Source organism: Takifugu flavidus, chromosome 8 (assembly GCF_003711565.1).
Source record: "Takifugu flavidus isolate HTHZ2018 chromosome 8, ASM371156v2, whole genome shotgun sequence".
Lineage (NCBI taxonomy): Eukaryota > Metazoa > Chordata > Actinopteri > Tetraodontiformes > Tetraodontidae > Takifugu > Takifugu flavidus.
In genome coordinates, this window is record NC_079527.1 from 12,987,893 (window position 1) to 13,002,382 (window position 14,490).

The 14,490-nt window shown below is 45.4% G+C and overlaps 1 protein-coding gene across 1 annotated transcript; it reads left to right on the plus strand.

The window, feature by feature from the left end:
* The first annotated feature begins 542 nt into the window (after window positions 1-542).
* On the plus strand, window positions 543-14,448 carry LOC130530473 (immunoglobulin-like and fibronectin type III domain-containing protein 1). The gene is made up of 26 exons (XM_057041663.1): window positions 543-607; window positions 4,595-4,654; window positions 5,080-5,202; window positions 5,285-5,424; window positions 5,510-5,609; window positions 5,695-5,737; window positions 5,826-6,021; window positions 6,199-6,370; window positions 6,585-6,857; window positions 6,953-7,249; window positions 7,318-7,365; window positions 7,506-7,871; window positions 8,257-8,391; window positions 8,529-8,630; window positions 9,137-9,261; window positions 9,368-9,509; window positions 9,579-9,872; window positions 10,388-10,684; window positions 11,733-11,912; window positions 12,004-12,132; window positions 12,227-12,535; window positions 12,729-12,814; window positions 12,960-13,152; window positions 13,235-13,531; window positions 13,609-13,935; window positions 14,003-14,448. The coding sequence occupies exons 1-26, from the start codon at window positions 580-582 to the stop codon at window positions 14,005-14,007; spliced, it is 4,467 nt and encodes a 1,488-aa protein (XP_056897643.1). The 5' UTR covers window positions 543-579; the 3' UTR covers window positions 14,008-14,448.
* The last annotated feature ends 42 nt before the right edge of the window (window positions 14,449-14,490 follow it).

Below are 14,490 nucleotides of genomic sequence, written 5' to 3' on the forward strand. Positions count from 1 at the left end.
GAAACGAAAATGATTCGTTTCCAAAAGTTAGAACTTGAGATTATTACCGTGATGCTGGTTTCTGTAATGAATTTGTGACGTATTAGCTGGGATGAAGACACTCCTAATGATGTCCTCCAATGGCGTTTGCTGTCTACGCCGCTTCAGATTCTTCACCTAGTGGCCACGTGCGGAACTGCGCATTTTTGCTGAACCCTCGTTAGATTGTCAAAGCGAAAGCGGCTCATCGTTTAAAACAAACTGTGTTGACTCCAGCATGGCTGACAGCCAGTTCCCTGCTGTTACCATTCAGATGCTGAGGGTTGCAGCTTTAGGTCGGTAGCTGAGCGCTCTCCTCAGTGCCTCACCGACCACTTCCCTGCCCTTGCTCAAGGGAAAGAGTCAGGATTAAGGAGATCCTCTACTGCTTGTTTTTGTAATTATTATTATTATTATAAATGCATCATATGAGGATCAGCGTGTGGAATCTCGTGCAGAGGATGGTGGAGTTTATGTCTGGGTTCTGGTGCTAAAAATCTTTATTCTCCCTCTTTTGCAGGTTTAAAAAAAAAAAAAAAAAAAAAAACACCTTTTGACAAGATGTGGAAAAAGCCGGGCAGAATTAAAAGTACGGTACTGCAGTCTCACATCATCCACATATTTCATGTTCTCATACGTCTGAAACACCATTTTAAGCTCACAGCTCCTCCCTCTACCTGATCGCTTGGGTACTCCTTCCTAATCCTCAAGTTACGGTACTCACAAAGCAACAAACACCCACCTGTGTGACTGGCTAGATGAGATCTTTCAGGCTGCTCACTGCCTCCAAATAAGACATCCAGCATAGCAACAGCAGTACACAGCAACAGGTGTGGCGTTTTCACAACGACCACATCAGTTAGGCTCCACCCACTGGGTACGATTATTCAAAGATATAAGAAAATCCTCCAGCGGCATTTCAGCAGCTTTTGCAGGTCGACGTGATAACGTCACCAAACTCAAACACAAAATAAATCAGCATTGTGATTTTATCTTTTCTGTACCTTTATAGTTATAGCTTTTGTTCACTGTAATGGACATAATGAATACTTGAGGGAATATTTGCATCTGATACTGGTCCAATCTTCTATGAAGGTTAATCAATCAAATCAAATCAATCTTTATTTATATGGCACTTTTTCATACGCTAGGGTAGCACAAAGTGCCTCACAAAGGATAAAAAACAGCAAAGAAGAAGAACAACAGAATTAAGAAAAGGACAGACACACACATGCATACAACACACTTACACACACACCCACACACATAAACAAGCTGAGGCAAGCTGAGACATGGCTGGGCACCGAGACCTGAGGCGAAGGAGACGCCACCTTTGGAGGCCTACCAGGCCGAGGGAGGTCACGGTCCGCGACCACAGGTGGTACCGCCACAAAGACCACCCCGACCCGGACAGTCCGGAGGCTCCACGCCAAAGCACAGAGCCCCTAACCACCCAGTCCAGGGTCGACAATGGGACAGCACCCCAGCGGTAGACCGGAAACATCTCCCAGCCTGGCAGGCCCCCATGAGGAAACACCATGAGGAGACACTGGAGCTAAAAACTGAAGGACTAAAACAGTAAATGGGATAAAAGGTTATAAAAGCTAAAAGCTGAGGAACTAAGAATTGGAGCAGTAAAACAGTACTAAGACTACAACAGACTAAAACAGTAAATGGGATAAAAGGTGTAAAGACTAAAAACTGGGAATAGGAACTGAGGGAGTAAAACAGTAAAAGTGTCAAGTAAAATAAGGATAAGACATAAATTTAAAATAATCAGAAAATCAATTTAAAGGCTTGATTAAAAAGGTGTGTCTTGAGCCTCTTTTTAAAAATCTCAACAGTCTCTGCGGCCCTGAGGTTCTCCGGCAGGCTGTTCCACAGTCGGGGACCATAATAACTGAAGGCCGCTTCCCCGTGCGTTTTAGTGCTTACATGTGGAATGGTAAAAGGCCGGTGTCGGAGGACCTCAGAGTCCGCGAGGGTGATGGAATAAAAGCAGGTCGGATAAATAAGTCGGGCCAAGACCATTAAGACATTTAAAAACTAATAGAAGAACCTTAAAATCGATCCTGAAACAACGGGTAGCCAATGCAGCGATTCTAAAAACTGGTGTGATGTGTGCTCCCGCCCTCTGGTCCTCGTCAGCACTCGTGCAGCTGAGTTTTGTAGTAATTGTAGGTTTGTGATGCTCTTTTTTGGAAGACCAGAGAGCAGGGCATTACAATAATCTAAACGACAGGAGATAAAAGCGTGCATCAGCACCTCCGTGCTGGCCTGAGAGAGAAACGGGCGGACTCTGGCTATATTCTTCAGGTGGTAAAAACCTACCTTGGTTATGTTTTTGATGTGTGGAATAAAACTAAGCTCAGAGTCAAAGATCACACCCAGATTTTTTACAGATTGAGATGGCTTTAAAATCCTTCAATTTTGGAAAAAGTTTCTCTCTCTGACCTTCAGGACCAATAACTAAGGCTTCTGTTTTGTCTGGGTGAGTTGGCTGTAGGAAGTTTTCTGCCATCCATGACTGGATATCTAGAATACAGTTAAAAAGGGCATCAACTGGCCCTGTGTCATCAGGAGCCACGGCGATGTACAGTTGCGTATCGTCAGCATAGCTGTGGAAGCTGATGCCGTGGCTCCTGATGACGTCCCCAAGAGGAAGCATGTAAAGATTAAAAAGGGTTGGACTAAAATTGACCCTTGGGGAACCCACACTTTGTCTCATGGATTCTCGAGGAACATGTATCCATACTTACAAAGAAGCTTCGATCACTAAGGTAGGAGGTGAACCAGTTAAGAACAGTACCAGAGAGGCCAACCAGGTTCTTCAGTCTATTCAATAAAATATGGTGGTCTACTGTATCAAAAGCGGCGGGTCAGATCCAGTAGAACCAAACACCGTGAGTTTTTGTTGTCTAGGTTGCACCTGATGTCATTTAAAATCTTTAAAAGGGCTGTCTCTGTACTGTGGTTCATCCTAAAACCAGACTGATGCCTCTCTAAAATATCATTTGAGTTTAAAAATCATTTACTTGGTTAAAACAAGTTTTCTAAATTTTACTTAAAAATGGTAGGTTGGATACTGGCCGATAGTTATTTTAAAACGCTGGGGTCTAGATTGCTCTTCTTCAGATGGGGCTTCACCCACCGCTGTTTTAAAGGAGGTGGGGAAGACACCTGTCTGAAGAGAGCAATTCACCATATATAAGAGATGTTCCTCAAAGAATCCATAAAATGTTTTGAAAAACGGTGTGGGGGAATTGGATCTAAAAGGCAGGTTGTGGGCCTAGCTTGGGAGAAAAAACTCGACCAAGTGTCCTCGCATCAACCAGGACAAAACTCTCCAGTGTCTCCTCAGGTGGAAGCAATGATCCAGGAGTGTTGTTGATTAAAATTTGCTGTGATAAAAGACTGGATCTAATATTATCGATTTTACTCCTGAAGTGGTCTGCAAAGGCCTCGCAGAGGGTGTCAGTCGTTGTTGTGGGACACCTGTTAAAATTACCGTTGGTTAAAAGCTCAATGGTGTGGAATAGAAATTTGGGGTTGTTTTTATTGTTGGAGATTAGTTTTTTGAAATGGGAAGTTTTGCCTGCTTGATTGTGTTATTGTAGGTTTTGAGGTGTTGATAAAATATTTCTTTATGGATGGTCAGTTTGGATTTCCTCCACCTCCTCTCAGCACTCCTGCAGGTTCTTTTCAGTATTCTAGTTTCTTCATTTCTCCACGGTGGTGCACGTTTGTTCGTACAGTTTTTGTGACAAGTGGAGCCACAGAGTCCAGCGTTGACTTTAATTTATTGTTAAAAGTGTCAACAATAAAATCACACGGTGCTGGTAAATTTCTGCAGGAGTGCTCTGTAAAATCTGGATAAAATTTGCAGCCACTTCAGGAGTCAGGTAGCGTCTCCTCATCGCTCTCACAGGGGCCCCCCGCTGGTTAAAATGGTGATGTTAAAAAACACGCAAAAGTGGTCAGACACGGCCAGATCCACAACAGAGGACCCACCCACGGACAGGCCATAGGTTATGACCAGGTCCAGGGTGCGCCCTCTATTGTGGGTCGGCTGTGTGACATGTTGTTTAAAATCCAGACTGTGAAGGAGGTTTAAAAATTCTCTGGACACTGGGTCCGAGGCGTTTTTGAGGTGTAGATTAAAATCACCAGTTATTAAAATCCTATTGTATTTAGCATAAATGATTGATAAAAATTCTGAGAATTGACTGATATAAAAGAGGTGGAGTAATGGGGTGGTCTATAAACTGTTATGCTAATGTACATTTTATGGAAGCTTCTCTGATAAAAACCCAGGAGGAGAAATAAATCCAGTCCCTCTCTCTTTCCCTCCTTTCCTTTATCATTTTCCTTCGGACAGCAAATGCATCACGTGGCTTAGATAATACGTAACATTTGTACAAATATGGGGAAATGTGCCTGCAGGTCATAACTTGCAATTTCACACAGGAGACTAATAATGAGAAGCTTCTCCTGGATGGAGGCTGCTGGAGGCTAAGGGCCTCACATTTGCCTGCGCTCTTCTCCCTCTATGACTGTATCATTTTCTTCCACTCAGGTTTCTCCATTGTTCATCAGTACATTCAGCATTTCAATGAGGTGTCTGGCAACAAGTCAGGTAACGTTCGTCTCTTGGCTGTAATCATGCTGAAACTGTACAAAGTGAACATTTCCAGCCCCCTGCTGGGTATTATTGACCACTTTGACAGCACATTTCATAACTGGTTTAAATGGCCCCTGAATTTGCTTTCTTTTTTATAACATGAAAAGAAGAAAAGCATCATAAAAAGACCAAACACTACAGTGCATATATAAACAGTATGAGACAAACCATCTCAAAGTGGACCTAAATAAATAAATATCACGTTAAAGTCTGTGACGGGTTCACCCTCGTTTAAGACGCGTCACAGGAATTGTGTGACAGCTCTGACCTCTGCTGGTAGCACAAACTAATCATTTTCACTCCTCTTTGTCGTCAGTATTTATGCTTTGGTCCAGTTTGGGTTGAAAGTAAATGCCAACATATTTCCATGATTGTTTCAGCCGTGCTGAGGAAGAGATCCAGACTTCCTGGAGTCGTCATCACACAGTTTGTAACCAGCATACCTGAGGGCCAAAGCACCCCAGACTTCCAGTGTAAACCAGCCCCGGCAACTGTTGAGGAAGGTGGGCGTCACTCATCCGACCACTGATTCAAATTCAAAATTCAAGAATGATTTTTGTCACTGTAAATGCACGCCGCTTCCAGGGGAAATGGCGGTTTTCCGGGTCAGGGTCAAAGGTGATCCGAGACCAGATGTGTCATGGAAGAGAACAAAAGGAGCCATCTCAGAGAATGAAACATTTCAGACCACCTACAACGAATCCACAGGAGAGCATGTACTCAAGGTGGGTGAGTCCACCGCAAAACTACTGAAGGCAAAACTACTTAAACATTCTGGACGTCTTCCAAGCTGCCACGCCACATTTGCAGATTCGCAGAGTCTCGGCAGCAGAAGAGGACACGTACAAGTGTTTTGTGGTGAACAAATACGGCCGAGCTGTCTGCTCAGCAAAATTAACAGTGGCTGGAGGTGAGCTGTTCAGCGTGTACGCTTCATCTTCTCCCCGTAAATGGGTCCTGCCCCCTGTTGAGTGAACACACTCCTCTTTTCGTAGCTTCAACAGATCCCGTCGACTTCAGAAAACTGCTGAGGAAAAGGTGAGAGCGCACGAGCCGCTTGTGCAGATGGGATTTCATTGCCAACGTCCCGCCCAGCCCTGAACGTTACTTTTTAATACTTGTCTAGCGCCGCCGCCAAAGCGGAGGAAGAGCAGACAAGACCGACAGATGGGAGGACGGAAAAAGCATTCTGGGACGCCATGCTGAACGCCGACAGCAGAGACTACAAACACATCTGTGCCCAATTTGGTGTTGAAGACACAGATTTGATCGTCATGAAAGTTGAAGCAAAGAAAAGGGAGAGCGAGCAAAATAAGTGTCTGGTAGGAGAGTCTGTATGATGGTTAATTGCCTGTTATGGACAGCATGCTCTTCTTGACACATCTTTGCTAGTTTTACCTTCTTTACTGGGACATATAGAAAAAAGAAATGGCATCTTATATGAGTGGATGAGGCCCTTTCATAGATAAACCACGTCTGTCCCTCTGTGAACATGGCAGGATGGCGTGATTCCCTACAATGAAGAGAAAACAGCAACACTCAACCAGATAAACGCTGGGAAGAGCGCAGGTCTGATGAGTCAAACTGGGGAGAGCACGGCGGAGACGGAGCGCTTTCAGATGAACGGTGACAGTGATGGTCATGACGGTAGCTTCCACCCAGAGTGTAAATGTAGGTCACAGGAACATGATTGTGATTCTAATGCTGCACACATTTCCACACTCGTCCTGAAAAGTTCTGTCAAAAAGGTTCTTAGTAGTATGAAAAACATCACAACCTCTCAAAAATAATGGACCGATCAATATAGCGGTGATGCTAGGAATCTCTGCCTTGTTCTAGCCTCTCTTGGACTACTTTCATTGATCTCTTCTCTTTGTTTTCAAAGTGTCCAATGTGGAATTTGTTGTAAAAATCGAGGAGGTCAAAGGGCAGGAAAGCGAAGATGCCCTCTTTGAGTGTGTGCTCACACACCCGGTGTCCAACATCACGTGGATGGGTAACGGCAGCGTCATCCAGGACGGAGCAAAATACAGCGTGAACGTGTCCGACCACCAGCTGATCCACAGGCTGATGGTCAGGGACTGCCAGCAGGAGGACAGAGGGATCTACTCAGCTGTGGTGGGGAAGAGAACCTGCAGCGCCTGGCTGCTGGTGGAAGGTAACCTAATATCTCACACTGCACCAATAATCAGCATCTGGCCGGCGTGTAATCTTCACAGATGATAGCGCACGTTCTGTGTTTCACCCCCTCAGCCGAGCGCGACCCTGCATCAGCGGGCGAGGAGGCGGCTCGTAAAGCATCCGTGGCTGGTGGAGCGCGCGTTGACCTGGAGAAGGCAGCGCAGCAGCAGCAAATAAAACTCCAAGAGCAGATGGAGAGGATTCTAACATCTGTCAAGGCCACGCATGAAAAGAAACACGGCAAGAGAAGCGACGACACTCAGAGAAAGCCCGAGGTGACCACAAGCAATGGAACCGGTCCTGAGCACCAGGCACACATGGGATCTGCTCAGACGACGCTGAACAAGGGAACAGGTCCATCTATCCCAGGTAGTAAACACACAAAAACCAACTGGTTACTGTGTCAATGACAAAATATTTTCATTTGAATTCCACAGATCACGATGGAGAAGATATTCCTGGGGAGAAGATCTCCAGTGGATCAGGTAAAGATTTAATACACCAAACTAAGGACAGAACAATGGCCGATTCCACCATCAGACAGGAAACTATAGAAAACAGCTGACACCAGTGTGTTTTCTCTTATGAAAACATTGATGGAAAACTAACCCAGAATCTGTCTTAGGCCAAAATAAAGTGATGGCGGATGGAAGCGAGATCTCTGCCAGATCTGTGAGCAATGCAATCTCTCCTGGATCTGCTACTGCTCCAACGGTCAGGGAAAATAAAGTTTTTACTGGATCCTCTGAGGGAAATCAAGACCCTGCTTTATCTACTGATGGAAAGAAGGTCCCAACTGGATCAGTCAGCAGAAATAACATCTGTAGCGGATCCCTTGTAAATAATGGAGTCTCTGCAGGACACGCTGGTGGAAATAAAGACTGCACAGCACCTGATGATGACAGGAAAGATCCAACAGGATCTGCCGATGGAGAGAAAGACAAATGCCAAAGACAAAGCAGGAAGGTCAGAGAGAAGCAGGCTGCGATGGGTAAGTACCGCTGGAGAACATCTATCTGCAAGGAAATGCTCCACGCCGACTCCTCATCATCGCTCCCATCTCAATAACCCCGCGTTTGAAACGGAGCTTTGGTGAAACGAACCATCTCACCTGTCAGACGCCTGCTTGACAATATAGAAAACAGGTCACATCAATGTGATGCAATGATGCAGCAGGAGCAGCCGTTCAGGCGGTATGATTGGAAATGAAATGAGCTTTCTGATCAACATTCCAGCCGCGTGTTTGTCTTTGACTGCCTCTGCTGGCTTCTATGTAGATGAGGGAAGCGTGTCGGATTGTTCAGAGCATTAGTAAATATCTGGAATTTATTTTGAGTTCCGGATTGTGACGTCATCCAAGTGTCTCTTCAATGCAGATGCAAATGAATGCGACGATGAAGCAAGTAACTTTGATGGGGACGAGAAGGATGAGAAGGTACTCCCAGCAGAAACCCTGGATTCAGTAAATGAAAAGGAAAGTGGTGAAAAGACGTCACGGACCCCGGCGAGAGGTAAGAGCCTGACTCAGAGATGGGATGTAGCATCACGCACATTAATGAAAACACTTCTCTGACTCATGCACGCCGTCTTTTACACGTGTCTTGTGTGATGTAAATTCATACGGATTTTTATTTGCATATTTTGAAAGGTCAAAGTCAGGAGGAGGTCAACGAGGATGAAGAGACGGAGAGTGCAGCTGGTTCTATCAGACGTAAAAGACAAGGCCCGCTGACGGAAGACACAGTTATCGGTGACTAAACAGAGTAAAACCATGACTCACTGGCCTGTAGATCACACACACACACACACACACACACACACGGCAGATTAGGACCCAAACGCAGCCGACCAAACAAAAGCCATCACGACTCAAGGATGATGGAGAGATTAACGAAGAAAATAGGCTCAATTACACGCTCGACATTAATCTCCTGCTCATTCCCCAACAAGCAAATTATCATACATTCGTTACTCATTCATCCATTGTTCTCCCCGTGTGATTTATCAAAGTTGTTTCCGCACCATCGGGAATTTCCGCGGCAACCTGGGAAAAAAAACACTGTTTTGTCATCTTTATGTATAATCTGATCCCGGATGATCTGCAAGCACAGCATAATAAATTATAATCTATGTAACCATCAGCACTTCCCCTCCAAACCTCCCACAGACAAATATTAGCTGTTATCACACCAGCGTGGGGCAGCCTTGTTTTCACCAGTCAACACACTCATCAGGTCCAAATGTTCTCCCATTCAGATCCGGGGGTTCATTTCATCTGCGGCTTGTCCGATGTGGACGCCGTCGTCAACGAGGCCGCGGAGCTGATGTGTAAGCTCAGCAGCGAGGACTGTGAGGGGGTCTGGTTCAAGGAGGGTCGAAAGGTGAGTGGCCTGGGCCGAGTCCACTGCAGGAAGCTGCTGATGGACCCTTCCTGCTTTACTTCTCTAATATCGGACGGTTTAATTCCATCCAGATGTCTGTTTACAGATCCCTCCAGATGACCAGTTCTGCATCATCAGGGAAGGTGCCGTCCACAAACTAATCATAACAAAGTGCAAAGAGGAGCATTCTGGGAAATACCGCTTTGTGGCCGACGGTCGGAAGACAGAGGCAATGATCAATGTCAAAGGTTAGATGACGTTCACGTAAAGAAAACAGACACTTTAGGCTCAGTTTATGAAACAGTCTCTTTGTTTAGATCCACCGAGATTCAGACCCGAAGACGTCAGCGTTTTCACCGAGCCTGTGAAGGTCAGAGCGGGACAAAACGCCATGTTCAAAATGCCCTTTATTGGCCAGGAACCCATTAGGATCCAGTGGTACAGAGAAGGAGAGGAGCTGCTCGGTGACAATAACGTGAAGGTGGAGAAGTGTGGGAGTCAAAGCCGACTGCTCCTGAGCAGATGCCAGAGGAAGGACACCGGAGAGATCAAGATAAAGCTGAAGAACCAACACGGCATCACGGAGGCAATTTCCCAGCTAATTGTACTCAGTGAGTGAAGAAAGGATGAAAGGAGACCTTCAACACGTGGAATGAACCGCACGTGAAGCCACAAATTAAATTCAAGTCACTGACATTCAAATCTCTCTAAAAGACACATTTTGATAAATACAACAGCTCTTATTGCAGTGGAGGAAACTCTGGTAAAGTCTTTAGGAAAGCAAACAGTCATTAACTGTGTCATTTTTCATTAAAAAAATAAAATAATGCACGCATTTTCAGCAAACACAACATTTCAATGAGCCCATCTGTGCCTGGACAGATGAGGTGATTATTTTCCAATCTAACCACCATAACTACGGCGAAAACACATCGAGATGAGGGTTGTTTCTTTCTTTTTTTTTACAAACCTCAAAGCCTGTTTTTATTCATCAGAGTCGACCTTTAAAATGGGAACGCCATTTATGCAAGAATAACATCAAACATTGAAAAAAATATCCCAAGTTTTCGAGGTGAAGAAACATTTCAGCATTAGAGGCAGTTTCAAACCTTTGCCCATGTTTCAGACAAACCCACTCCACCCCTGGGTCCTGCAGAGACCACCGAGAGCTCCGCCACGTGCGTTGAATTTAAGTGGAGGCCTCCAAAAGATGACGGGGGCTCGCCGGTGACTCACTACCTGATGGAACGACAGCAAGTGGGACGAAATACGTGGAAGAAACTCGGGGAAATTCCAGGCGTGCCCCGCCACCGCGACACGGACGTGGAGCACGGCCGGAAATACTGCTACCGTATCTGGGCCGTGACGGCGGAGGGCACCAGTGAAATGTTGGAGACGGACGAAATGCAGGCCGGCACACTGGGTGAGTCCCATCAGGCCAGTTCCATGAATGTTTAATCAAACCCTCCTGCATAAAACTACATTTAGTTGTGGAGCCTGCCAGTATGAACTTTGACCCCTCTAAATTATGGAAACAGTAATACAAGAGCCAGCACAGATGACTTTAAAACTAGTCAAAACTCAAGAATAACAAAAAGAAAAGACTTTTGTGGGGAGCAACAAGGCCAATGATGAAGAATAAGTTCTGAAACTTGTGCATGTTGGAATCTGTGTGTCAGTTCAACAGCAAGCAAATGAAGCTCAATTATTAATTATTCAGTAGTGAGTTACTTCAAAATAATTATGCAAGAGTGCCAGAAATTATTAAAAAGTTCATAATTCCAATAAAATATCACCAGAACACATGGTTTCTAGGCTGTGAGGGGATATAAGAAAGCGCTGGCGGCAAGGCGCTGGCGAGTTTGGCCTTGGCTGAAATGAAAAGAAGAAGAAAAAAAAAGGAAGTTGTACTTACAAGCTCTGCTGGAGACAAAACTTCAGAAGCATCAGAGTCACCAAACTCCTCAAGCCACAGCCCCAATCATGAAGCTTCCAATGATGAAGCTTCCAATGATGAAGGTTCCAATGATGAAGGTTCCAATGATAAAGGTTCCAATGATAAAGGTTCCAATGATGAAACTTCCAATGATGAAGGCTGCCACTTGTCCTTTCCTGTGATTTTTTTTGTTTTATTTCAAAACTCCAAAAAAAATGATTAATTCATCATTCCAATTTCAAACTGTAAACAATGGCAGGAAAATAAAACGACTTTTTTCGTGAAAATGAGTAAATAACACGACACTACAAGGACTAAAATGGCCTCACGGAACTAATTAGTCTGAGAGTAACACCTGTATGCTGACCTGCTGCTGCTCTTTACTGCCCTCTGCTGGTGTACATTATATATGCGCTAGATAGATAGATAGATAGATAGATAGATAGATAGATAGATAGATAGATAGATAGATAGATAGATAGATAGATAGATAGATTTTTTTAAATGTATCATTTTTCCCATGTGCTTCCCGCAGCTTTTCCTGGTCCTCCAGCTCCTCCAGCGGTGGTCAGTGCCTTTGATGACTGTATCAACATTGCTTGGGAAGCACCGAGTAACCGCGGAGGTTCACGTATCCTCGGCTACCTTGTGGAGAAGCGTAAGAAGGGAAGCAATCTCTGGTCCACCATCAATGCTACGGATGACCTCATCAAAGGTCTTCTTGGTTTCTAGAACTTAATCCGACAGCAGCTGTTTAACCGCAACACTGACGTTTCCTATTGTTCTTTCTATGATTTAACCTCCAGAGAAGAAATGCGCCGTTAGAGATGTTGTGTCTGGGATGGAGTATGAGTTCAGAGTCACTGCTGTGAACCTCTCAGGAGTTGGCGAATGCAGCAGCCCGTCGGAATTTGTTTTCGCTCGAGATCCCAAAAGTAAGTTTTTCCTTTGGTCCGCCCTTATTCTTCTTACTTTTATGATATTACTCCACACCAGACTAATTGTTTGGTGTTATGTGACCTTTTGAAGAACCTCCTGGGAAGGTTGTTGGTCTGAAGGTTTCTGAAACTTCCTACACCCACTTTGTCCTGACTTGGACCAAACCCGAGGAGAAACCAGGGATTCAGGACGAGGCAAAGGGATATTTCATTGACGTACGTCAGGCAGACTGCATCGAATGGTCCCGCTGCAACACCAGCCCCCTCATCACAACGTCCTTCAGTGTGAGAGGCCTTAAACACATGGATATGTACTGGGCCAGGGTCACTGCCACCAATGATGGAGGAGACGGTCCCCCCGAGGAGCTGCAGAAATACATTACTGCAATGCCCAGACCTGGTAGGAGAATTCAAGACACAATAAGGTTGATTACATGTGGTCAGCACTTTGAACCTGTAGCTCCACTTCATTGAATTGCTGTTCATGTGTTTCATTTACGCTACAAGATACATAAAGTGCATGAGAATTTGAAATCCAAGAGCGTTCTACACTTACTCTAAAGAACCCTCCGGCTCTTATTTTGTCGTTATAGTGAGGCCAAAGTTCACGAACCACAAAATGAAAAGTTTCATGGTTGTGAAGGCAGGAAACTCTGTCAGGATCATGATGCACTTCGAGGTACGATTTATACCAGGGATGAACTGGGTCATAGCGGGGTTTTAAGAATGGTACATAGACATAAGATCACATGACTGCTTCGATTAGTGGTGCCATGGTGACCCTGGGACGTTTATATTCGATATGCCCAATGTTTCCTTTGCAGGCGTCCCCGCTGCCTGACATCATGTGGCTGAAGGACAACGTTCCAGTGACGAAAAGAGTTACAATCAGCAATTCTGACAGTTCCTCCCAGCTGCTCATCCCTTCCTCCGAGCGATCTGATTCTGGCGTTTACTCCGTTTTAGTAAAAAATCTCGCAGGACAGGAAACTTTCAGTATTGAGGTTCGGGTCACAGGTGAAAGGAACATTCCCAAATGCCTCCTTGTCTTTAGCATCGTGTCTAAAGCTGCCTTTAAGTAGTTAAAGTGTGTTTACAGACGATCCAAGGCCACCTGGACCGATAGAAGTTGAGGAAAACGTCCCCGGAACGGTGACCCTCACCTGGCTTCCGTCTCCTGACGAGAAGCTGGATGACCGCCTCCACTACACGGTGTCCAAACTGGACTCCACCAAAGGCACGTGGGCCACGGTGGCCGACAGGCTCTTCAATAACAGGTTCACGGTCTGCAACACCATGCACGGGAGGGTGTATCACTTCAGAGTCTACGCCAAAAATGACATGGGCATCTCCCCACCTTCTGAGTCTCCCACCTGGGGGACGGAGAAAAAGAAAGGTGTGCTTTGCCTTCTCCGACCGCCCTCAAAGAGCAGAAAATACACGCGATGACAATGTTTATCTCGTCCCCCACAGAGAGGTTTGCGTTGAGCACGCCAGCACACAGGGATCGTGACATGCAGTGTCCACCAGTCTTTATTGTCCCACTGAAGCTTCACAACGCGCCCAAAGGCTACGAGTGCTACATGAGCTGTGCGGTGACAGGCAACCCCAAACCTCGGATCACCTGGTACAGAAATCACGTCAGCTTGAACACAGACACCAACTACTACATCTCCAACACCTGTGGGGTGTGTTCCCTGTTGATTCTTCGAGTGGGGCCCAAAGACATGGGCGAGTACACCATCACCGCAGAGAGCACGCAGGGACGGGCCGAGTGCTCCACTGTCCTCAGCGTCAGGGGTGAGAACACGCAGCCATTCCAGGTCCACCAACCCACTGATGACAATAACCTCGCTTCTCCACACAGAGTGAAGATGCTGACGTCGGCACAACAAGAGCAGGAGGGTCCACGCAGGAGACCTGATGTCAGCGGAGTCGGTGGCAAAATAAAGCGTCAGGATGTGAAGTGGCTGGATCCGTGACCGAGAGCATGGGCCTGTTGGGGTTTAGCATTAAAGTAAAACCTGATGACAGTCTTTTATGTCCAGCTGATTTCTGAAGCAGCAATAAAAATAGCTGATGAGAATCAAATGTGTTTATATTACAGAATGCTCAAAGGTGTCACAGCTTCTGCAGCGCCTCTGTTTACATGACGTGTGTGGAAAAACGATGTTGGATGATGCATGTAAGAGATTTATAGTACTGATGGGAAAAAATAAAAGATCTACTTGTACAATGTTTCTACAGCCAACAACATTTAGTTAAGTGCATTTTGTAGGCCAATGTTGTAACAAGTTATAGATAAAGGCTGATTTTTTTTTTAAAAAAAATAAAGGACTCATTTTTTAAGAAAAC

What these genes read in the sequence shown, in the direction of transcription:
- LOC130530473 (XM_057041663.1), top strand. Translation starts at nt 580, where the DNA reads ATGTGGAAAAAGCCGGGCAGAATTAAAA. An exon ending in GGCAATGATCAATGTCAAAG is followed by an intron (nt 9,510 to 9,578) that starts GTTAGATGACGT and finishes CTCTTTGTTTAG; the next exon opens with ATCCACCGAGATTCAGACCC. An exon ending in AATGCAGGCCGGCACACTGG is followed by an intron (nt 10,685 to 11,732) that starts GTGAGTCCCATC and finishes TGCTTCCCGCAG; the next exon opens with CTTTTCCTGGTCCTCCAGCT.